Below are 26,502 nucleotides of genomic sequence, written 5' to 3'. Positions count from 1 at the left end.
GTTGAGTCCTACGTTATCGAACTAAAACACACTTGCACGTACTCTGTACTATACTAAAGTATGAATAAATATGGAATCAAATTATTTTGCACATTTTACCATTTACACATAATATTAATTTATTTGCAAATAAAGCCAAAATTCACTTTTTTGCCCAATATTTGTATGATTTGGTGATTATAATTAAGAACTTATAAATTGAAATAAATTTAGTATATTTTTAACATAATAGAAAAATAATTAAATAATTAATTAAAAAAAAATAGAACTTCTTCGATAATAAACCATTAAAATAATAAACCTTACTTACTGCATTCCGAGTGAATTTTCCGACCGCTCTCCGCCGTCCTATTTCCGACTGTACCAATTGACGCCGAACTATTCCGTTATTTTCCAGACTTTCCTCGAGTTAGTGTTGGCCCCGAAAACCCACTCCGGGTGGAGAGGGACTCTTCAGCGACCCTGGAGTGTTCGGTCGACGCCAAACCAAAAGTGACCGGGGTCAGGTGGATGCGAAATAGCAGATTTATCAGCCCAAACTACAATCATTTGATCCACCGAGTTTCCATTCAGGACGCCGGTAAGTTTAATTAATTTTGTTATTATTCCTTTGTTCTTTTACGGTTTTAACTAGACGATAAGGAAACGATCTCCATAAATAGGATATTTTATTTCAGTTTTAGCTATAAATCATAAAATAATGTGAATTATTTATGGTGATCTCAGTTTGTTGGCTTGCTTAATTTTTTTTTCCGTTATACCTAGGTCCAAAAAAAATTACTTCATACGCTCGATTTAAAATTCATCTTCCAAGGTAGATGGTTAAAAAAATTAAAAAACTAGACCTCGAAAATTTGTAGACTTATTATTGTTTCACAGTTGTAAATATTAACGAAGACGATCTATGATATACAGCGTTTTTCAAAGTTGAGTTATTTATTTTAACTGCATATAAGACTTTTTAAAAGGAGTTGATATACCAAAAATACATAAAAGGTGCATAAATAAAGCGACAGTAAAACATAAAAAAATTTAAAAAATAAAACTTTTAAAATAAAACCAAAGACGACGCTTCAGCTTCTCAACCTGAAATGCTAGAAATTCAGGAAGACATGTTAGAAATACTCGAAGAGGATTTAAGAATAGCCATGGCATCTGAAACTGAAATTTCTTAAAGTAAAGTGTGGAACAGAATATGATAAGAACAGCATTTATTCTTATCATTATCAACGGGTTTAAGATATTCAACCTGAAGATCATTCTACAAGAGTTATATTTTGACAGTGGCTTTTAGACCAGCTCGATATAAATTAGGTGAATAAACTTCTTTTGACGAGTTCTACAAGGTGTTTAAATAAATGAGTCAACTTTGAAAATATCCTGTGCATTCCTAAAGATGATCTAATGGAGATCTAAACGTTGACCAAAATATATAAATCTATCGTCTGAAGTAGTTTAATATTTTGTTACCTAAATCCATCAAAAAAAATTAAGCAAACTCATAAAATGATACTGTTGTAGAATGTCATTTAGTCTTACGTTCGTGCACTTGATTCGTTCTTGACTTAAAGTAATAACGACGTTTTGAATTACGAGAATTTGCACTAGTTTCTGCAAGCGTAACGTGTAATGTTAAATAATCATCAACACAAAATAATAAACAGTAATTGTTTGAGATCTACGCAAGTATAGTTAAAGATCATAGAGATACTGGAGACTTCTCTAAGGGTTTTCGAGAAACTTGCAATAGTTTTTACAAAAAAATTACGTTACAGGATGTCTTTAAAAAAGCTCAATAAATTTTTTTTAGATCAAAATTAGCAACCTTGTTTTGAGAGTTGCTTAGTTTAGGCACTACACAGTGCTGAAGTATGAATCTTTGTGTTCTTTAATCTAATTTCAGCATCTTATTATTATCATTTACATGAAGTTTGCATGATAAAATAGGTCTAGGGATGCCACCATCAAATTCTGATATATCATTTAGTAACAACCTGTACATCTTTATTCCGGAAAGATATACAATTCAAAAATCAAATAAAAAAATATATGATTTATTTCCGAAACCCGTTTTTTATTACTTTAAGGGAAGAAAAACCTTCTTTAAAAAAATGATATACATTCATATATAAAAGAAAATTGACTGCTATAAGGGAGGTTACCGTAAAACAAGTTTATCAGTCTAAAGTCATACATACATTTACAATATTTATCGTGTTTCTAATTTAAATATTGAAAAACCATTATCCATTGTGTTTCAAATTCGGCTTTGTTTTGACCAAACAGTCGAAGGATACCTTTTTTTATTTGTGTTTTGTTTTAACCTTGTGTTTTTTTGTGGTAATATTTTTTTGTTTTTGTTATGTATTTTGCTGCGTACTATTTTTCTATTTACATGGATTTATCAGGTTGATTTTGTTAGCAATAAAGCAAATTAAAATTGTTTACGGAAATCACTATTATTTTGTCCATTGCTATAACAGTAAATAATGCAAGCTCGGTTAAATTAGAAAAAAAAAAATTTAGCTCCTATACTCTTGACAACATATCTTAAGAACTATTAATTTTGAAGGCATTTTTTAAAATTTGAAAGCTCTAAGGTAAATAATCAATTATTGACAGTACAATTGACAGTAATCAATTATTGACAGTATCATGAAAATCATGATAAATATTTTTTATATAACATTTTGCAGTAAAATTTTGCTACAACATATAGTTTAATGTTTCCTTTAAGCAATTAATACAACGAAACGCTTTAACAATATAAATATGCGTTGCAAAAAATATTAAAAATCAGTTTTGTCAAAATACCTGACGTCATCATATCCAAAAAAACCCATGATTGACAGCCAGTAGTAGACACTAATAAAAGACCAGTTAAAAGTACTGTGATATTGTATATTTTGGAAATATACTACAAAAGCTTCATTTAAACATACTGAAATACAAACATCTATGCACATGCATATGCATAGGCCAATCCATAGGCCACATGCATTGACCTTGATATATTATTTTGTTTTAGTACTTAAGCTTCAAAAACATCCACAAGTGATTTGAATTCATATTTAATTCGCTCACCAGAAGATAATAAATCAGGGGTAAGCAACACACCAATAACACTATTTTTATTTATATGTGATACATCATTTTCATCACACACAAACATTTTTTTGTCTCCACCCAAAGATTTCATTGATATTACCCTAATGTCATCATTATCAACTAGTTCCTGCACAATACAAACATATCGGTATGTAGTGCTCTTTTGCCGCCAAGAAACTTTACTAAAATAAAATTTCCTATTTGAATGTCTCCGTTAGAAAATCTTATTCAAACAAAATAATTTGTTTAAATCTTCAAAGGGTCTACATCATCCGAACTATTTCCACTCTCTATCCATTCGTCTTCCTCACCAGAACTCTCTTCTTGTGGCTTCTCTTTCTTTAAAAGTTTTTGTTCCCTTTCAAATTTCCTTTTTTCTTTTTCTTCTACTTTCTTTATTTTCTCGTTTTATTTTTTGGCGTGATACCTTTGCCATGCGTCAGAGGTGACAACAGATGGAATTTTTTCTTTCATTTTCCTTTTTTTTGTTTGAGGTTTTGGGTCGGGCCAAAATAACGCCTTCTTAAAAGGAGTTGGAACATTTGATGCATCAAGGGTTTGAAAGGAGGTGCTTGGCTGGTCATGAGTGTTATTATAAGATGTGCTCGGCTGATTATCAGTTATTTTTGTTGGAGTGCAAAGATCTTCGGCAACAGAAGCAGGAGCAAGACTAGTGGGAGAATGGCTAAATCGATTATCTGCAACGCAAAGTATGCGAGTGTATCAATCTTAAATTTTTTTGCACCTGAATTAACAGATAATCCTTATTTAATATGCAACAACTTAACTTTAGATGATCTAAATAAGCATTTGTGTTTGTATATGTGCCAAATTAGTAACGAATTGGAAAAGTTGAAGGGTTTTAATTTCGTGGCGATGATGATATTTTTGAAATACGTACAAAAAGCAAATTTTAAAACCTGCAAAGTTATAAAAATTTTATTGATTTAAATTTCTTATGAAAGCTGATCTTACTTATTTGAAAGCAATAAGTTTCTCCATCAAAAAGATCCCTTAAAGTTTTCTTACCAATACAGCTATTTTTGAGTGATTAAATAGTTATTTATAGGAATGAAAAAATTTTGATATTTAAATAATTTATAATGTTTTGAAGAATTAAAAATTTATTCAATAATTATTTTGAGTATTTTTGATAAGACTCTACTTGAGAGATGGGTAGATACTTTCTATTTTTAAAATAATGTTAACCCCAAAATATTTCAGATATGTAAGTAAGTAGGATATAACGTTAAAATGATAATTATAGGTACCGTCGGTGAAGGTTGTCAAAAAAACGACACGTCAGATCATCAATTTTAAATCACTATAAAGCGGAATAAGTTTTCTCTCTGGTTCTAAATAATATATTTAAAAAAAAAAGGTTTTTTTTTCATATTTCGCGGGCGTATTCAGATTTTTTTAAATTTATAAATAGAATTGTAATAGCCATAAAATGACGCAACTTTACTATAATTTAACCAATCTTGCTTCTTTTTTACGCTTTACGAGATCCCAATTTGGGATATTCCTCACCCTCGAATTTGGTATTTAAATCACCCATTGATAGATTGAATTTATATAATTTTTTTTTAATTTGTAAAATTTTTCTAAAAAACTTTTAAAATTTATTTTATGTTTATGTTGAATAACATTCGGTATAATTTAAGTAGACTAAAAACACGCAAATAGTAAATTAGGGCTAAAATAATAAAAGTTAAAAACCAGCAAACAAAACGTCTTGCTGCTCTCTAAAAGAGTTATGAATAAAGAATTCTTTATTTAGGATTTCCTATATCTTATATACCATTCATTTTAGTCGATAAAGATTCTAGGAATGGCTGTATATTACTCATTTGTAAATTAAGTATTTATTCGATAACATCTATGTCTTTAAAGTGCTGGAGGCTTTAATGGTGAACTGATTTTCTAAAGCAAAGTAATTAATAACTCTGTTAAATGAAACTTTACGTGACCGGCATAAATCCTGATAAATTAAAACCTTTATATTTTTAACAACATTGGTTATCTCGTTTTTAAGGAAAGTACACCTGCAGTGCCGATAATGGACTAGGTAAAGTAGGCGAAAGAGAAATTACGCTGGACGTTCTCTTTGCACCGATTGTAAGCTTAGAATCGAAAACAAAGGAAGCCGAAGAGGGAGAATCCGTTTTCATAAAGTGTAATGTTACTGCTAATCCAAGCCCTATTACTATTGAATGGGTAAGTTTAATATTCTAATATAAAAAAATCACATTTTTGCACCGAAGTAAAAACAGCGCTCCTAATGTAAAAACATTGTAATATTTAACATGGAAATGAAACATCAGTTCTTCAGTTAAAAGTCAATAAATCTTGTTTAGGGCATGATAAAAGTCACTTGGGCAATTATATCTGTATAATAAACATGTCATAAAAATGGTGCAAAATGCATTAGCGCAAAACACAAATAAACTTTTAAAGTATAAAAGTGGAAAATCCAGGAGCATTAATTAAAGTTTATGAATATGCAGATTTTTTTTTTATAATTGTAGGTAGATTTTAAAAAAATATATGTTAAACCATAGAATCTCTCCAGCCGTATTTAGCATATTATGTAGTGAAATTTCTAATTTATAGAAGAGATTTAACATATAAAAGTGCTTAGAGCATTATAAAATATATATTTAAAAAAAATTGATCATTAAAATAGAAACAGGGCTGTTATTGATATATTCTTCTGATACCTTGTCATTTTCTTTAACTAAATAATAGTAATAAGACTAACAGCTTCAAGTTCGGCTCTTGCAATACATGATTATCAATAAATATAATCTAAAAAGGTACAATAGAGTTTCGTTAAGCTAAAGTAATAAAACATTTACCAACTCAGATGATTTCATTACATCGACGTAATTTGATGTTTACTTTAATAATTGGATAAATTGGCATGTAATTGTAATTAGTTGACGTATACGAGTATATTGACATTAAATAACTTATAACAACTTTTGGATATTAACTACATTTTCCTTTACATAAATCTACTTTAAAGAATTTTAATTATTGTTTTGATTTTTGAGAATTCAAAAACATTTTTATGCCTAAAGATGGAGTATCTGAAGTAACGATGTTATTTCAGTTAATCTCAGTTAAGTATTTTTCCAAGATAATGCAATAAGTGAATAAAGATTAGGGCTGTCTGATAAAAAAATCTTTTTTATCAGAGATTTTTTCTTTTCATATGATAAGTTACGTTTTGAAAAAAAAATTATGTCTCAGCTGCTTCACAATTTTATATTTTCGTTTTAGCTAAAGGATGGCAAACCAGACTTCCGACAAGCAGGAGACACTCTTCGCATATCTCATGTAACTGCTGAAAACTCTGGAACGTACGTCTGCAGGGCAGTCAATGTCCTATCGCCATCTGGTCAAGGAGCCCGTAGATCAGAAAGAGTTGGAAATGCATCAGTAGCTTTGTTAGTGAGACATCGTCCAGGACGTGCAAGAATTTCACCGAGTAGACCGATTGTATCCGAAGGTGGAGCTGTGACGCTCAGCTGCGCAGCTACTCCCCCTGGATGGCCAGCACCACAATATAAGTACGTATTAGAAATATCAAGATTAAGTTTTTATAAGATGAAAAATATGCATTTACGCATCATAGGACATTATTTGCAAATCAACTTACAAGATTGATTGATTGAATTTAAACATGAAAATCTCATGTCTTAATGATTTATTAAAAAAAGTATGGCCCAATGTATGTAATAAATGTTTGGCCTAAGACCACTTATTAATTTAACCCTTGTGGGCTTATTTACCGACATATAAATTATACTTATATATGACAACTCTATTGCAGTATGAAAAAATATACAGTTCAGTTTACCTACTGCTAGTATATTTAGATAATTGCTGCACTAATAAAAGGTTTCTGTTCCAAATAATAACGATCATGGTTCACGCCTATCGTGGCGCTTATTTGACATTGCGAAACAAATTATTGGTTAGCGTGAGCTCTTTTATTAGAAATTTCCTAATAAAAAGGAATATTTGGCTTCAACTTTCCACTAAAACGAAATTACAGGTTCGAAGAAAACAACTATACAATTTTTGTGGGATCTGGTCATAGGCCTGGCTTTAAATTTATTATTATGGCGGTAGCTGTAATAATTGTTTTTTTAATGTTTAAAATGAAAATAAATTAGAAGTTTAATGATCATCATTTGATCACTGTATTTTATTGGCCCCTACTGATAAAGCTATGCTGCATCATCCTTATTTTTAAAATAACAAGACGTTTTCTAGGTATTAGGAAATCTTTTTATTTCTTTTCATATAGTTTGTCTTTAGTGATATTTTTCTTTCTAACCCATTTTCTTGTTTGCAGCCACTTTTTTTGTCATGTTTAAAATCTATATCTCTTTTTCTTTCAGCTCTACTCATTCTTTTGAGCTCTGGCTCTTTCGAGGAATTATACTTTGAAGTATTCCCGTTGCATTTCTGCATCAGGTATTTTTATTCCTTTCGGTATCTTTAGTTTATTCAGTCGGGTCTAATGTTTTTTTTAATAGGGTGGTGGATGAAATCATTGGAAGTAAATTTAAATATTACCACAGATATAACTAGCTAACGCATGCGTTAGCTAGTTATATCTGTGATATTACATGTAAGTTCTAATTAAAAATCATGTGTCTTGGGCATTTTGAAGTATTTTTTGTCATCATCGTTTTAAATCATTTCTTATATATTTCAGATTAATTTTTAGTATCGTTCGGTCATTTTAACTTTCTTCTGTGTATTAATGTGATTTGCGTCCAGGTTTTTAAAGTTATCTTTAATTTTTTCTTCTATAGATGTGAAATACTTTATAATATGTAATTATGTTTGCTCCAGACCTTCCCTGTATTCTAATTGGACTAAATTTTCATTTCTTTTAGGTATTAAAGGAATTTTTCTTTTTATTTTAGGGACCTGGCGTAATTTCAGGGTTTTGATATAAATTTTGGTCAGGAATTGGATATAATATTTCATATTTTTTAATAATTTAGAGCGGTTTTCCAAGGCATTTTACAATATGCTGTTCGAAGTATTTGTTTATGTTACATTAATTATACTTTCATCTATTTTAAGCATATGTTGTGTGTTATATAATTTTTATATTTTTTAAGTCATTTAAAGTAATTTTATGTTTGTCTTTTCAAAACACTACAAAGATTTTTGCAAATTTTGACATTAAGATATTTAAATTGTTTCTTGGAAAAAAACTCCTAACAGATCTGCTTTGATTCCGAAAACGAGAATATTTTATTTAATTTTTGCTTTTCACATATTTTTGTTAGCATATACGTAATGGGTAAGGGCTTTTATCGTTCGAAAGTTTTAATTAAAACACTCGATGCACAAAAGTAGTCTACCGATTTATTTTACACTAAACACGATAACTTATAAAACTACTTGAAATTATTTATTTACATTGTATTTATTTACTACTATAATAATAATAATAATAAGTTTATTCAACAAAATACAGTAAAATAAAGTTTAAAATTAAAATGTGTGAATAAACAAATGATCCACAAAAGATTAGTATTAGTAACTGTACTTATGCTATTCAAGTTTTTACTCCTAAGTAATGCTAAAATTCATTCAAAGAACAATTTTTCAGTTGATAAGATTATACAATAAACAATTGATGAAGTCTTGGAACTATAACAGCCAAGTTAGTAGTGATTTGAGTTAAAATAGGCATCTAATTATTTTTATACATAGTCTATGATATATTCAATATACTCTCTAGATTTCTCACTCCTTTAATTTTACTTTAAACAAATATATAGAATTTATCCCAAAAAGATAAGCAGGAAGTACTGAGTAAATTCTTGGGCTCACATATAAGTAGAAACGCTGTCCTAATGTGGTGTTTATTTTTGGTAGGTAACCAGTTAGGCGTTTTGAATGAGTAGTGCATCTTTCTTCTCAAATTGTCTTACAGATTGGAAAAAGTAGCTGCCTTAGGTCCAATATACTGGCTTCCTTGTAGAGAGCGTCCGAAGGAAAAAGTACGTTTTTGTCTAAGATTATCCTCAATAATTATTTTTGCATAATCTCTGGTGGTCTGATATGTATTTTTAAAGAGCCACCCCAAACCAAAATACCGAATGGTAAATGTGGTTGTACGAGTGTGATAAATTTATCTATACATGATCTAACCTTATTCTTGCCGCCAATATTCCGAAAAATTCGCTAACTCTTCATGTTTCACCAGAGATGTCGTGCGGTCTGGCCACTTACGTCGCCGCAATTATTCCGGAATGACATAGAACAGCTGATATTTGCGGCGTTGCCAATATCGTTACAGTATATTTGGGTCAACTTGTTAGCTCGATACCAACTGCCAAAATTCTTGTTTATTCCTTTTTCATATCTATGTGAAACTTAGACAAGCAATTCTGCTTTAGTTTAATCCTAAATTAAAAAAAATAATCGATATGTGAATGGAGAAAGTTTAATACCTCATAATAAATCCTTATAACGTTCACAGTCTTGATCATTTATAATTTTTTAGCACATTTTAAAAAACATCCTTTCTTACAGATGGCTTCGCACTGGATCCGATGGCCAAACTGTCATCTTAGTAACTGGGACCAAGTATACCATTGCTAACGCAAACTTAGCCGCAGAAGGAACCTATAACTGTCAAGCCACCAACGAATTAGGACCTGGAGAAATGGCTTCGGTAGATCTGGAAGTTCATCAACCACCTACTTTTAAACATAAGCTGAAACCGCTTGAGACTAAAAGAGTTGGAGATCCAAACTTTTCAGTTTCTTGTAGTGCCAGAGGCAAACCCAGACCAATCGTAAAATGGCTTAAGGATGGTGATGAGTTAACTGCTGATGCCAATATGTTTGAGGTAAAACCAAATGAAGCTAGATGTAAATTTCAAATACGTTTATTAAATAATTTCTAGGTTAAAACTGAGTACTCAGAATCAAATAACGGAGCCGTTAATATACACAGTACACTTAAGTTTAGCGGAAAAGCCCGGCCAAACGGTAATGAACTGCTACCATCTGACAGAGGAGTCTATACATGTAGTTTTGAAAATGAAGTGCGGCGCACGGAGTCTACGATGCATTTAAAAATTGAGCGTAAGTATTCTAGTTGTATATTCAATTATTAAAAATATAAAATGTATCTCCTTTTTTAGATGAGCCAATTGCACTCCATCAATACAATAAAGTAGCTTATGATCTGTCAGAGACAGCTGAGGTAGTCTGTAGGGTTCAAGCATACCCCAAGCCGGAATTTAAATGGTTCTTTGGGAACAATATTAACCCCCTACACTCTTCTTCTGAAGGACACTATGTGGTACAAATTACTGCTGAAGAGGATGATATGTACACAAGTGTTTTAAAGGTGTCTCATATTAAAAAACATGACTATGGAGATTACACTTGTCAGGTAAAATCTATATTTATATATAGGATTTTTGCATTTAGTCATGCAATATTTCTTTAGGTGGTAAACAGCTTAGGTAGAATAGATCCGAAAATTCGTCTGCAGCCAAAAGGTCCTCCAGAAAAGCCAACCAAACTTGTAGCACTGTACACTGGACCTACATATGTAACCCTTGGTTGGGAACCAGGTTTTAATGGTGGCATTCATAACACAAAATATTTTGTATCTTTCAAAAAGGTTCCTGGAGAAAATGACTTTATGATTGAGGGATGCGGACCAGTGTCGAAAAATCTAGACTGGGCAGAGGTGGATTGTCAGCAAAATGTGCCTTGTAACGTTACCCATTTGGACCAACATCAAACTTACTTATTTAAGGTAAATTAACTGTTGAGTATAAGATGAAGTGATAGTTATATCAGAAAGTGCCGAATCATGTGCAAGATGATTTTTTGAATTAGTGGCATAAGGTGTTCAATATTCATCCGTAACACTGTTGTTACATTTGTTTTCTGTTCTTTTTTTACTTTGAGGCCACATTCAATGAGATATGGCCACATGAAAATGTACTTCAACCTTTCAAAATGCGTTTTTTCCTGTGTGTATAGGAAAACTATCAACCCTACACTCCCAAATTATTACCAACTTGGTAAAATTTTTGTCTTTGAAATTGTACGCTTTTTATCTTTGTTGGTTTAATCTTATATAAAAATTACCTATACCGTTTAGAAAAATCACATAATCCCTATTTTCTATATAATGCATTGATTTCCGCACCAAACACCTGATTTGGTCAGACTGTATATTCATTTTGAAATAATACAAGTGATTTTTTTCTTATCTGAATTGTTTTAGGTTAAGGCACTAAATACTAAAGGAATTGGAGAAAATTCTCAAGAAATCCGTGCTACAACTAGAGTAGACCGAATTCCAGTCCCTCAAAGAGTAGCATATGATAAAGCAGCCAATACACTTTCGATTAATGTACCTGTCACCTGTTTGCCGTTGGTGGCTGTAGTGGAAAGCATTAGCAACGATAATCACCCCATAACTGCTTGGCAAGTTATCGACACCCTTCCACTACAGGTAAAAATTTCTGCCAGTATCATTTGGCATATTGTGACCTTGCTTACTTGACCTTACATAAATATTTTAAATTAAGGTTTCTGGTTTGGTACCAACAATGAAGGAAAAAAGCTTAGACAAAATGATGACTAGAAGTTTTGGCACGCCAATGGGACGATCTCTGGCTGACGAACCAATTGGCATGGAGGAATACAGCACTCCAAGGGTTAGAGTGAAACTTTGTCTGAGGACCCACCATGACCATTGTGGAGAGTTTGTGGAAGCTGAACGTAAGAAAAGCAGTTTTCTTATATTTATGTAGTATTTATCCTTTTTTTTAACATTTCTAGTGGGATATGCAAATTCACTTCGAGAAGCTTCTGCACTATCAACCCCAACTCTTATTGCCATTATTGTAACTTGTGCGCTGTTCTTAATTAGCGCTGGCCTGTTAGCAGTATTTTGCAGATGTAAAAGGGCACAACACAGTAAGAAAGCTCAACAAACCAAAGATCCGGAGATGGATTCGGTTAGACCTACTATTATTCCTTCCAATGGCAGCGGTCAACAGGTAAGGGCAAAGTTTTATCACTATTAGATTTGTAGAGTAAACTTTTTCTTCTTATGGGTTTTTCCTTATTCTCCTTCCTATTTTTTATTTTCCTCTTTTTAACATAAATCTTTTAAATCTCTCTTTTACTCTTTAATCTCTCTTCTTTTTAAACTAACAAAAACTATTTTTTCTCATTGCTTACATTATGGTTACCCATAAGAAGGAAATTACACCACTTAAACAGGAGTGACCAATAATAGTGAGTACCCGTATAAAATTAGAAAACTTAGATGAGGTGTTTAGGTAGACTTTGTGACGCGACAAATTTTTGTTTGTTAAATTCTTTCATGATAAATTTATTTACAGCTCAATTCACCTTTGTTCCAGAACCAGGCCCCGCCACCATACTATGCACCGGGTCTGGACAATCAAGCTCTGGATCTGCAATTGGTTCTGGACGACCAGAAGGCCGTTTACGCTGCTACACAAAATGGTTATGGGCATTATGGAGAACCTAGAAATGACTGGAACTATCTCGGTAAAAAAAAATTATTAAAACATTAGCTAGGCAATATGGATCTCACAAAATAAAATTACTTCGGGTAGAGACAAAAAATCGGTGTACCTCGAGAATTCCTTATAAACTAAAAATTTTTTTAACAGGTATTTAATTTGGCTTATTTATATTACATTTTATAACAATATTGGATACCTACAGGGCTTATCGAGAGCAAACTTAAAAGCAAAAACAAGCCTGTGTCCAGGAAAAGCTCGTTACTTTAATTAAGTAAATGGAATATTACTCTCTTGCCATTTGATACTTGACAAGCTTATCAACTAAACTATCACGAGTAAGGAAATTTAAAAGAGAGTGATAGCGTTTCTCCTACTCCTCTCTTTTGCTAACTATAAAGATGGCCGAAAAGCGAGAGAGGACTGGCGGGAATCTACGATCGATCCCGAGTTGTGTCGCATGCGAGATTCTTTCGCAAAAATAAATTTCTATTCTTAGTGGCCAGCTTTCTTTAACTTATGGCTTTGCCTATGATTTCACGTTGCGTCGTAATGTATTCTAACATATATAGGTATTTTGCAATTTAAAAAGATTACCAGATTGATTACCAGTGATGTATAGATTCTTAAAGGACAACCACAAAATCATCTAGAACTAGAGTGTGTATAGAACGGACACAGAATAGGAGTATAAGGTGGTTCTTGGGAGCGGGAAGTTTTCTTTACTTTAAGATTTCAACGCTAATGTAATTTTAATAAAATACAGTACAATATACAACAATCAAAACCCCGTTATATACCATTTTGATTTCTCAAAATTAATGAAGTCTTTCGTGAAAATTTTCCATAACTCTATGTAACATATTACCGAGAATATTAGCAATTTCTTCAATAATAAGCCGTTAGATCTGGCGATCTTGCAGGCCAATCAATATCTCTTTGTCTAGAAATAACGTGGGTCGGAAATAATCTGTGCAAAGAGTTTAAGCCGCTCTTATGGTATGAAAGGAGCACTATCTTGCTAAAATTAGGATTGGTTGTTCTGTGCAAATATACTGACTCAAAAAATAAATAACCATAATGATATAGCACTCGAACGGAATCGCCGGAACAGTGATATCATTCTCATTTTCAAAGAAGTAGGGACCGATAATTCTCATGGATGATCTCGCACACCGCACTGTTACTTTCGGGCTGTTGGTTTTAATGCTTGGCCTATTTAAATTTTTCATGCATGAAAATTGAAACCTTGGTCCAATATTCGAAGTAAAGTAGTCTTACATATATGTCTAATGCCTAACCTACCTTTCGGGTAGAACGTTTTGGACTTTGTTCTACAGATTCCTGTAACGCGATCGACGTTGTCAGGCGTTCTTACACTTTTTCTTGGTCATATTTGACTTTGATAGTTGATTCTGTGTTTTCAAATATATGTATGTAAACCCATTCCTTTACAACAAATATTTATAAATCAATATAAAAATAAATTCGGATTTCTATCTCTCTCTCTCTCTCTGTAGCTTTTACAACTAAGGGTGGGTCTTAGCTGAATTTACGATTTGTCTCCATTAGTTCTTGTCCTTCATAATGTTTTTGGCATTTGCGATCTTTTGCCGGTTAGATTTTGTTCCATAATAATGCCACTACTTGTCATTTTGTCTTTTAATGTCTTCAGTTCATTTTAGTCTTAAGCTTTAACCGTTTTAATGATATCTAGTTGATGTTATATGTTTTCTAGTTCACTGTTGTTTCTGACTGTTTTGATTTTTGGGCTTTTACTGGCCCATTTCTGCTCCTAAGGATTTTTTCTGCTATTCTTAGTCGGTTTTCATTTTTTTTATCATGATCCGCGTTTCGCACGCATATATTATAAAGGGTCTAATAATAGTATAAAGAATACTTATTTTTGTCCTTCGAGAAACTATTTTGGACTTCATTATGTTCTGTATTGCGTAGTAACAGCGATTCCCACTTTGTAAAATAATATTTTAGGTTAAAACTCTTCCCCCAATCCTGACACTATTATAGGACTTTGCCACACATACTTTAGTCACGATTATCAACTTTCTAGCTATTCCTAGTTCTGCCATAGCGTTCCATAGCTCCATTCTTGAAATGTTATCATATGTTTATTGGAAATCAATAAATAGCTGGAGCAAATTTCTTGCTGCATTCCCAGAAAGTCCTTCTTTTACAGTTGAGACTTTTTCCTAAACTTACACTCATAGTCACCCAGTTCGTGTTTGATATGAGGAGTTATTTTATCTAACAGGATGAGAGCCAGCACTTTATATCTTGTAAAAAATGTAGTTATGTCCCCTACATTACTACATTTTATACTATTTTCCTTCCAACTAGATGGTATTCTTTCTTCTTTCCATATTTAGTAGATAAGCACATGAAAATGCTGTAACAAATCTTTCCCCCCATACTATAGACATTCGGGCGGTACTTTGTCGCTTCCTAGAGTCTTGATATTTTTAACTCTGCCTATGACTTTTGAGATTGTTTCTACCATTGGCTCTGATATTAGTGGCTCTACTGGGTAGAATATTTATTCCTGGAGTAATTGTAGTCTCAAGATAGGTGTGATAATAGCTACCTCGTAGGTTCAGAATCACGACCCACTCTAAGGAATCATCATATTTTTCAGGAACTAAATAACTGATGAAAACTGGAGATGATATTTAAATAATACATGTGTTAAGGTTACCTTAGAGAACGCCAAATACTAGTTGTGTCAACCTGATGGTGGGCTTAGTGATAAGAATCCTCTAGGTCTATTTGCCCGGTTTGAACCTTTATTTTACTACTGTCTTTAACTGTTTAAAAGCCAGTAATATAAAATTAAAATTCTTTCACCTGTCAAACATGTCTATCTCAATAAAATAATACAATAATCTTAAGAGCCGTTTCTCAATATCTATTTCAATTACTTTAACATTTATAGCGTGTACTTAAGAATTGATAAGAAAAATAAAGTATAATAAAAATAAAATCAATATTTCTACAAAAATTATTGTTAGCATAATTTTTTTTTGTTATTGCAGATGCCGGATATACAACAGCAATTCCCGGAAATGGCAGTGTCGATTCTCAAGACTCGATATGGCAACTTAAAATGGCAGCTAACGGCGGACCACAATACGACCAATATGGCGGACATGACGACTATGCGCATTTCCCACAGACTCAAGATCCCTATGCTCAGGTAAGATATCAAAGAATATTATACTAGCTACAGAGAGTTCATTACACAAATAATTAAAGTAATTAAAGAAATTTGCGTCTTAAGTAAAGGACGACTATACAAGTCACTAGGTAGGTTAGTCATAAGGTAGTGACTAGTCATTGCTTATTGATTTCTCGGACTAGTCCAATGTTGAATGAAGGAAATTTTGTAATTTTTTTTTAAGAATTCATGAAATGAATCAATGTGAAGCTTTAACTTTAAGCTGTTTGAAAATATATAATTAATATTTTAGAGATAAGAAGAAAAATCACGTTAAAAATTTCTTTTTATTTTTTTACCTTAAATTAAAACATTTTTGGTGCTGTTACTAAACAGTCAATTAATTCGAGCTTCAATAACTTTGCAGGTTTACCAAAAAAGAAAAGCTATACGATGCATATTTACGCAAAGATCACACAATAAGATTTTGGCTTAATCTTGAAAATACTCTCAGCATCTTCTTATATGTGATTAACAGTAAAAGTAGCTTTATCTGAAAATAATACCCAGTCTAAAAGAATTTGACTGTCAACAAAACATATATGACTGGCTTATTTTTTGGGTTTTCTTTCACTACGATGCTTTAAATACACTGGAAATATTTAAATTTTAAGGCTACTCACTTCTGATAGATATAAATTTTGCTATCATCTATTATCTTTTTTCAGGTCCATAAGCCGAAAAAACGACTCGAATCGCCAGCCGTATACAGAGACGCCCCTGGCCTACCAGACCCATATATGGAACAGATCGACGAGGATAAACCCGTACCACCCCCGCAGCATATGTCTTTAGCCTACGAAGAATCTCTAGAAAGTGGCTACTCTACCCCGAACTCGCGCACGCGTAGAGTTATACGTGAAATAATAGTGTAGGACAGGGTGTATGCTACAGATATGAGAGCGGCTCCATATATCTGTACACCATGTTTATTAGAAGGGCGCTACTGAATTTACTAAAGTACCTTAGAGAAAGGTTTGCTTGCTCAATGTTTTTTCAGTTAAATCGAGTCGGATTAGACCTGCCAGTTTGATGGATATCCTCCGTTTCGACTTGATAACACGACCTTTCCTGTTAAACATTACGGTTTATGATGAAAGGCCGCGTTTCTTCTTAAAATCAGCGTCTATATTGACCAGCAACAACGATGATGTGTAGTTTTTTTCTAAGAAATGCACCAAAATCTTTTCGTTATATGCCCAGCTTAACAGACTCAATATTGTAAATACAGAAAGCTTATATTATGATCTTGGACAACTTAGGGTACTACTTTCGCAATTAAAATATATTTTTTGTAATTCTATGTGTCAAGTACCTACATGTGTATTAAAATTCTAATTTTTTTCACTTTGAATTTAGGCCTCTAGGTAAATATCAGAAATATACAGGTTGCCATGTGTAAAAACCATAATTTAGCATATAAGGGATTTGACAAATTTTATCGAATTTTTTAAATACTCGTATGTAATTTTAATGTAAGAATGGCTATGATGAGCTCATAATAACGTATATGTATGTATATTAAGTATTCAATTGCCATTTTATCAGAAAACAAGCCACAAAACTAAGCCTAAGCCTAATAAAAAAGGACATTATATTGGCCCAAAATACTTAACGGATCGAATTTTATTAAGAAAATATATATGTGATTTATATTGCAATACTTATTGTTGTGAATTCTTTGTTTGAGTAATTATTTAGTTCATATCACTACATTAAAAGCAAGTTAAATTTGGTAAATATACAAACTATTTTCATTTAAGGAACATATAGCACTTAAGGTTTATATTTATGTAATGCCAATAATTTGATTGTTAGTTGACTGATTTATGTTATAGATATTTTTATGCTTTAAATTAAAGAAAATTTGATATTTATTTCAATTAATTCATTTTATGAAAATAAATATTAAATAAATGAAAACAGTTGGTCGTCAACATCAAAGAGTGCCAAGGAATTAATTATTGACATTTAGCAATATTCATTAGCGATTTACTTAATTGGATAACAATTTGGTTGAGATTATACTCTGAAGCATCTGGATAAACAATTATTGTTTGCTTTTTCTTGAAAGGCTTCAGTCGGAAAATAACTGTATTAGATCAACTTGCATTTCTAAGTAATTTTAATATATGGATTAATGAAATTGTATTTTTAATGAATTTTTGAAATTGAAATTGCATTTATATTTACTAATTTAACTCGATAAGAACTAAAAAAAAATATATATAAATCTTATTTTCTTGCAATGAAATGCGAATGAAATTTTTTTTGATGTCATCGGAATCGTCAATATTGATTCCTGTTCATTATTTGGGATTTCATTTTAATAATATTTTATAAGTATTATTAATGCAATATTAATTACAAGACTTGATAATTGTGTAATGAATTTCTCTTTGCTTATTAGAACTACTACCCACTTATTTCCCATTTTTATCTGAAATGTTTGATTCTCTTGACTATGCTTTTATTTGTTTAAACCAATCCTGGCAGCTGCAAAATCATTATGCTACAGCTGCTAATGCAAGTGATCGCTTTACGATTAGTGAATATAATTCATTTAGTTATATCAGTTATACTAGTGATATTTGTACTTACAATCAGACGAAGAAAAGTTATGAAGTTTTTAGATGTTGGTCCCTTTTCACCTTTATTTTAGGACATAATCTCTTTTGTGATACTCAATTTGGTCTACATAATTTTCACTATGATCATATATAAATCTAATCGTTATTTTTCCTATTTGAAGCACTAAACAATTGTAACAATTTAGAACTCGATTTTTATTATATGCAGTAATAATTTAAAGCATAATTAATATAATAACAAATTCGATATGAACTTTTATTTTTTAGGGCTTTACAACAGAATATTTGGCAACATTTTTTCTACTTACTAATATAATGAATATTTATTTATTTATTTATTTGCCCCTTTAAATGTTATTGGTATTAAATACTACAGTCTCAATATTCTGTTGTAACAATATTATTATATATTTTAATATTGTCGTGCCAAACACATTGTCACTTGTAGATTTTGTACTTATATTTAACTTTTTATTTGTTTGTCATTTTTTATTTTGCCAATAGACCAAATTTGACAAAATAATAAATAGAAAATTTTTGATCTCATTTCAGAATCGTTAATATTTATGTATTTTTTAATCTTAAAATATGATGCTAATATCGACATGATATAATAAAATTTCATTCATAAATCGGTTATAAAATACATGAAAAAAATAGAATAAGTATAAAATTTTATATTTTTTTATACTGTATAAAATATTGCGCAAATTGATACGATAATGAGAGTTTTATTTATTAATTAAACTTTTTATTTTTGTATATTACAAATGTTGTAAATAGGACACTTTTAAAGACTATTGTAATTGCTGAAGCATCATAAGTAGTTAGAAATATAATGTTTTAATTTTAAACTTGTAAATAGTAATGTTTAAGGGTCACTTATTGTAAGCACTTTTGTTTTTAGTTTTTGTAAATAAATGTCTATATTTACGAGGAACTTGCACTTTTATTTATATTCCTTTGTTGTTATATTTTTACATGGGATTGAATCTTTAACAAAGTATAAAATCTCTAAAATTTCATATAAATAATGTTTAGTAACTTAACGTCTATACAGGCTACATTTTACAAATAATATAATAATTACACAAAAAATGAACATAAGATTATATAACATTGTCATATTATTTCATTTTTATTATTAGAAATTAAATAAATTTCTACCAATAATTTAAACTAGATAATTATAAAATAAATACTTCTAACGACTAGACCAAATAATTTAAGTCTGTTTTGATAATGATATCTTGGATACTTCCGGAAACAAACTAATGCTTTATTTAAAACTGGAGCACTACTGCAGCTTTTTGCAAATATGTTATTTACCTAGACATATACGCATGCAATCTTATAAAACACACAGTTGTTCTACTGCTCTCCATTAAAATTTTTAAAATATCAAGAAAATCAGAGTCGATTAAGTTTAGGCCAAACTTACATAGTTACCCTTAGAATATTGAAAGGCTAGAATTAGCATTGCCATGGAACTATGGGTACTTTGTTTGCTTGCAACATCTCTGATGCAATGATGCCAAATGCTTATATAGAAATGGAAAAAAACTATTTATAGACTTTACAATATTATAAAAATTTGTCGCTTATTTTGACAGGCGAAAAGCAATACTATTCCTCTTTTATAAGATATAAAACATTTTTTTTTCATAAAATATTTTAAGATATTCTATAAAGAAGCCAACATTTCACAACAATTTTTATTATACAAGGTATAATAGAGAAAAAGGTAACAACATCGCAACGCCACACAGTGCTTCGAGTATATAGGACCTTGGGACAAAAATCAGTTACTTCTATTTGGCTAAGCGTAACGCTCCGAAACTTATGCAACTTTGTACTAATAAAAGGCCCTTTCATTGAAACAATTTAGAGAATTTAATATCTAATGTTACAGGGAAATATGCGGCCAATACAGCTGGACAAATAAAAAGGTTGCTTTTTAGTTTTCTTATAAAAAAAAATTACAGTAACTTGCCGATTTACCCCTATGAAAATTAAATTATTTACTTAACTTTTAATAACATCAATACAATTACATAACAAATTTAAAGTACACGATATATATAACAAAAATCTAACTTCCATAAGTGTAAAAGTTGATTTCTTTTTCGTAATCTTTAGTATGCTGGTATTTCTTACGAGAGAAATTTAGTCCAAAAAAAAACTATCACTATACATAAAATGTATTTAAAATATTAATAAAAAGGTATATACACACAACTACAAATTTTTCTTTAAAGGAAATACGGCAAAAAATATTATAGATACAAACAATAAATGTAAAAAGTGGGAAAAAATAACTCCTAAATTTAGCAAAAAATAAACAGTACTAATACTAAGTATGAAAATGCTTTTAAGTTTTATGTGAAAATTAATCTAATCAAAACTAAAATTTTGTTTGTATTTTGAATATAACTGAAAACTATAACAAAAAAATCTTAACTTAAAAAAGATATGGAAAATATATACACATATTATGTATAGGTTTAAGGAAAATTTTTCTGAATCAGAATTATCGCTAAAATCACTGCTGACAGAATCTTCTAAATTTTTGTCTAAATCATCAATTAATGAACTTTCCTCTCGTATAATATATTTTTCGACTTCCCGGTTTCGATTCTCATTTTTCTTTGAAGTGACTGTCCTTTGCGATGAGATAATGGGCTCTGATGTTAAAAGTAGTCTTTTTAATAAATCCATATTACATTTTGTTCTAGAATACTTGCGGGTGTGAAATAATCGATAATTTCTTGCCTCTTTATGTCTTGCTTCTAAAGCATCCGCGGAAAGTTTTCCTATAGGTAAAGAAAATGAATCAAGTATTTCAGATCCGTGTACCAGAACCTTATGCAAGCTACTTGGCATGTAATACCAATTATATAAATCTAAATATAATTGTTTAATCTCATCTAAAAGTTTCTTAAACTCTAATACCTGAATGTGACAGCCACTAGAAAGAGTTCCAAGAATAGTCGAAAAATTTATTATAAGACGCTTGTCTATTCTTGTTATTTTAGAGCTTAAGTCTGGATTGTAAAAAAAGCGTCTAGCTGTATTGCCATCGTTGCTTGACCCGTATCCTTGCTTTGGTTTGTCCACAATCAGGCCCATTTTTGATTTAAAATCTGACTGTATTTTCTTTTTGTTGTTTTCCACTATTTTCTTATTTTCTGCTCCTTTAACTTGCCAAGATTTTATTTGCAATCGATAACTAATGTGAAGTAAGCACTCAAAAAATCTTATCCAGCAGTGTAATGTAGACAAACCAGCTGTAGTTTTCTACTTTTGAAGGACGGTTGGTATTTGGCAAATTCTAATTCAATATTTGCTATACTACCATCCATCATAGTAAACAATATTTTAAATGATACTATACAAGTAGTTAATTTCTTGTTCTTCATTGTGCACTAGCTCTTTATTCTCTTTTTTAAATATGAATTTAAAAGGTCGGCAGAAAAGTGTAGATGATGAACTTTTACTTTGTACATCATGTAGTCGTAAGGGAACGAAAGCCTCTAAAAACATATATTTATCTGTCAAAGATATATCGGAAAATTTTTGCTTATATTGGCTATGACCAGAACTACCATCAAAACCATATTTGCATGTCAGCTCCACTTTTCTATTCTCCTGTATATTTGCTATTTTAATAATGCTTTGAGCTGTTGAATTTAATAAATCTTGTAAATTAACTTCTGCTGAAATTTCGATGGCGCAAATTTTAAAGGGCGACAAAGCATTTTGACATTGTCTTCATAAACTTGGAAAAATATGTATTCCCGTTTTATTGACTACCGAGCGCAATAAATGGTATTTTCTTTCTGATAAGTCAAGATCTAAATAGAGAGCTAGTGCCTGATAGGAAGTAAGAGATGTATGTGGCGGCGATGAACTACTTACATGTTTTGCAGCATATAAAATTTCATTCAGACATTCGGTTCTGTTCCAGCAGTGATTTTTTTAGCGCGCCAAAGTTTCGTCCGTTTTGAGGACACTGTAAATGGTTTTAGCGGCCTACCACGAATACGGGATGGACCAGCGACTTCTAAGTTTAAATTGACTTTCTTCCGCCTATTAACCATTCTGATAATGGTAACTCAGTTTGTAACCAAATTTTATTTTTTTCCATAAATCTGACACGATTTCGCGATGCTATACTCCATTTTTTATTAAAATGCAGGCAAAAAATTCTGCTTTGCTTAGTAAGTTTCAACTTGAGGCGAGGGATTGCTGAAATTTAAAAGGGAATGGATTTTTTCATAAATAAATAGTTTTGGATTTCGATTCCGATGTTCTAGCCATGTCTCAAAAAGATCCGCTCTCTTTATTGATTTGAAATCCTCTGAAAAAAAAATATTTAAAGCTTCGTCGCAGACTGACTCAGATAAATTATATACGAAATGATAATATATGAATGTATTAACAATAAAATGTAAAAACTACAAATGGTTTTAAGAGGCTTTTTTTATATGCCTTTTCAAAGTTTTAACTGAGAGAGAAATATAAAATAATTGCTTTAACTACTTTTACATTTATTATGGTTAAATGATAAACGACTTTTAAATTTTTTAACGCATGATATTAAAGTACATACCTTGTTGTGCACTGTCCATGTTTAAAAAAGATTTCAACTTTTAACCCCTTGTCTTGAAACACCAACAAAGTATACTTAAGTTTTAATAACAAAAAGGTACTGGGCAACACAGGAGATTTTATTATTTTTGGCGCAAATATTTATAAACAAAAAATGCTATTTGCTATAACATTTTTGTGGAATAGTGGCTATTTGTTTGTGGTCTTTAAGATAAGGTATTTAAATAATTTTGAAAAATAAGTCACTTTTTCGATTTTTGTCCATTGGTCGAAGCACTGTGCGCCGCTTGATCGCATTGTTGATTCCACCGACACAAGTAATCTTTACCAGTGACGTCAAAAAATATTTACATGATAAATATTTATTATTAATAGATTATGCTTAAAATTAGAAGCAATATTACCATTTGTGAACTTTTGATGCGTTTTTTTAACGTACTTTCTTAGAGTAAAAGTACTTTTAATCTAATAAAAACATTTTTATAGAAATTAAGTATATATTTTTTATAAATTTCTTAATAAGTGTTTATTATTCTACGTTTATGACGAAGTTGTCCCTTGATATGATGTTATGACAATATCGCTATTTACTTGTGAAAAGATCGGCTTAGATCGCCTTTTTCCCATGGTGCGGCACAAATTTTTTCTATCGTACCAGTCCACAAAAACACTGAAATGACTTAATCTTTTTCCTTTTTCAACCAACAGCTAAAGAAAAAACACAAAAATTCATAAATGCCGAATGTAAACACAAAGCCATTTTGCAAGATGAACTCAGCTTTTGCCTGCGGTGTTGCCATTTTAAATTTTTTAGAAGCGGTTTTAAGTATAAGAATGTTAATAATTTTTTTTGCTTTAAAGATGTTATTTTTGTGCTTAGAATAACACATATCTATTTCTACTTTTTATTTTTAATCCAAAATCTAACATCAATCAAGTTAAATTAACATTATTATATGTGTTGATATATAGCTGAAAATGTCCTCTTTTAAAAATCCGTATCAACTTGACAACAGAGAATCGAAGAATATGTTGTTGAACAAAACACCCCCCTTGCCCCTGTGCACATGTTGAACTCAAACAAAGTCGTTCTTTACTAATTCTAACCTTTCAATGTTCTAAGTTTAAACCTAATTAAAATTTCTATTACTTCCAGAGATATTATATAAAAAGCCAACAATCTGCCAAGTGGGTTATCATTCATAGGCGAATTGGAAAAGCTAAAAAGTTAATAAATTCTGATTTTTCTGTTGTATACCGGGTACCGCAAGTATTTACCTTATTTACCCTTCACAATATTTTTATTTTTTGGCAGAAAATTTTGAAATTTGGCACAAATGCATGTTTATAAGATAAGTCCGAAAATGTAATTTTCCTACTTTTAATATTTTAATAGAAGTGGCATATTACCCCTAAAACCCCTCTTAAACCTAGTGCTCCTAGTAGAGATATAATTGGATCAATAATTTCAAAACATACAATCAACTTAAAAAAAAACTTTAAACTACTTAAAGCTCTAAATTATTTTATAATTCTTGTTAAAATTATTCAACAAAAATAATTCATTGTGCCAGTATCCAGGGTGGGCCAATGAAAACTTTCCGCCCTAGTTTTTTATGGATTTTATAATATTAAAAAAACGCCCTTATACATTAATTTTTGATTCTAGCGGCAACAAAATTTATATTCCGATTTAAGATTTTGCGGTTGATTCTTACCCCCGCGTAAGGGGTGAAGTTAGAGTGTTAAAAATTGGAAAGTTTTCCCCATTCTGTACATAATACAGACAAGAAAAATCTACTTAATAATTATATGCCTAGCTCTTTAGCCATTACTGTATAAAACTTAAACTTGATTTGCTGGATAGGAGTAAGAGGCACTTTAGTTCGGATCTTGGAAATAGATTACAAAAAGTGAAAAGGAGGGATAAACCAAGTGGCATCGAAGTTATTAACGCCGGATTCTAATAAAGGTAATACCAAAATAACCGAAAAACATCTACGTCTAAAAAGTGATTGATCCCATTATGGTGCTATTTGAAGAAGAACGCCAAAATATATTTACATATTTTGATTATTTTTATGGAGCAAATTTATGCTTATGTTTTATCTAAAACATAATCAAAATTATTTTTCTGTGACTGCTTTATGCACATTTTTAACTTTTAATATTTTTAACCTGTTCGTAGAACTCTATTTCAAAAATTAAAATATTTTATATAAAAAAAGGCATAAAGTACCAAAACAAACCACCTAAGGTACCATGACCTACAAAAGTAATGAACAGCTAATTAGATGAAAACTCGAAAAATTCATCCATTATCCCAAAGATGCTGGTCATACACTTTTATAAAAGGTAAACACACAAAATCTACAGTATCACAAATACATTTATTAAAACGACAAAGGTTACATGTTTCGCTCGACTAGAGCATCATCAGACCTAAATAATAATTAAAATGATGTAACCCGAAAAAAGGAAAATTCAACAAAATTATATGTTAAATGTATTTGTGATGTTGTAGATTTTGTGTGTTTACCTTTTATAAAAGTAATTAGATAAAGACTCTTTGATTCCGAATATCGAGAAAACAAACTTGATTTTATGTTTAATTACTAATTAACTAGAAGTAACGAACCTAATTATTCGCAACAGAGATGGTAACTTGATAGGAATTTGTAACTGTCTCTGTATAATGTACACACATATAAGGTATTGGTCTTGATTAGCATCCTTTTTATAATGTACTTACATTACATATTTATTAAGTAATTAGAAAAATTTATGAAATTCGTTTTTTTCGAAAGGTGAATGAATGGAATGTACTCACTTTTCAGTTAAGCCCAGGAGTTTTCCATAGTGGGAACACATTTAATAGTATTAAAATTATACATATAAAATTAACATTTAGACACACTTAAGACTATACAGAATACTAAACAGGACGAGCAGTATTTAATAAGGGGAGCACATCGAAGAAAGACTTCTTGAGAGACTTGTGATACACGGAAGCGTGGAAGGAAAAAGAGGATCGGAATCAATCAATCGGAATGTGCAAGATGGATGGAAAACCAAGAAAAACGGAGAGGCATCGGCAAGACGAATTCATAGATATCTGTATCGCGATAGCTGTGTCATGTTAGCAACTAAGAAGAAAATTACAAAAAAATTTAGATATAATGTAATCCAAGTATAAAACCTGTTATAAAAAAAAAGTTGGTTAAGAGGGATACATTATTAATAATATGATTTAACTAAATTAAATTAATTAAAAAATGAAATTGTTCTCTTGTCTCTTTTAGCAATATTAATACATAATCAAAATTCATCCTGTGTACATACGCATATTTATGTATACCAGGTTTCAAGCAAACAATAAAAATCTTTGT

At 30.7% G+C, this 26,502-nt stretch overlaps 1 protein-coding gene across 5 annotated transcripts in view; it reads left to right on the top strand.

Annotated features, from left to right (window-relative positions):
• The window catches only part of LOC126734698 (cell adhesion molecule DSCAM-like), a 466,019-nt gene extending 447,111 nt beyond the window's left edge, over positions 1 to 18,908 (top strand). For 3 of the 5 annotated variants that reach the window (XM_050438411.1, XM_050438410.1, XM_050438409.1), the window contains 13 exons: positions 398 to 580; positions 5,147 to 5,328; positions 6,397 to 6,686; positions 9,685 to 10,003; positions 10,061 to 10,241; positions 10,301 to 10,554; positions 10,612 to 10,926; positions 11,404 to 11,634; positions 11,711 to 11,903; positions 11,964 to 12,184; positions 12,533 to 12,704; positions 15,730 to 15,890; positions 16,580 to 18,908. In XM_050438411.1, coding sequence (XP_050294368.1) covers positions 398 to 580; positions 5,147 to 5,328; positions 6,397 to 6,686; positions 9,685 to 10,003; positions 10,061 to 10,241; positions 10,301 to 10,554; positions 10,612 to 10,926; positions 11,404 to 11,634; positions 11,711 to 11,903; positions 11,964 to 12,184; positions 12,533 to 12,704; positions 15,730 to 15,890; positions 16,580 to 16,786 — 2,909 coding nt within the window. In that variant the 3' untranslated portion in view covers positions 16,787 to 18,908. Of the gene's footprint in view, positions 1 to 397; positions 581 to 5,146; positions 5,329 to 6,396; positions 6,687 to 9,684; positions 10,004 to 10,060; positions 10,242 to 10,300; positions 10,555 to 10,611; positions 10,927 to 11,403; positions 11,635 to 11,710; positions 11,904 to 11,963; positions 12,185 to 12,389; positions 12,426 to 12,532; positions 12,705 to 15,729; positions 15,891 to 16,579 lie in introns of those variants that run through there. The other 2 variants (XM_050438412.1, XM_050438414.1) reach the window with 2 other exon arrangements.
• The last annotated feature ends 7,594 nt before the right edge of the window (positions 18,909 to 26,502 follow it).

Source organism: Anthonomus grandis, chromosome 3 (assembly GCF_022605725.1).
Source record: "Anthonomus grandis grandis chromosome 3, icAntGran1.3, whole genome shotgun sequence".
NCBI lineage: Eukaryota > Metazoa > Arthropoda > Insecta > Coleoptera > Curculionidae > Anthonomus > Anthonomus grandis.
The sequence above is the reverse complement of the archived record's forward strand: the minus strand, read 5'-3'. Positions and strand labels throughout refer to the sequence as shown.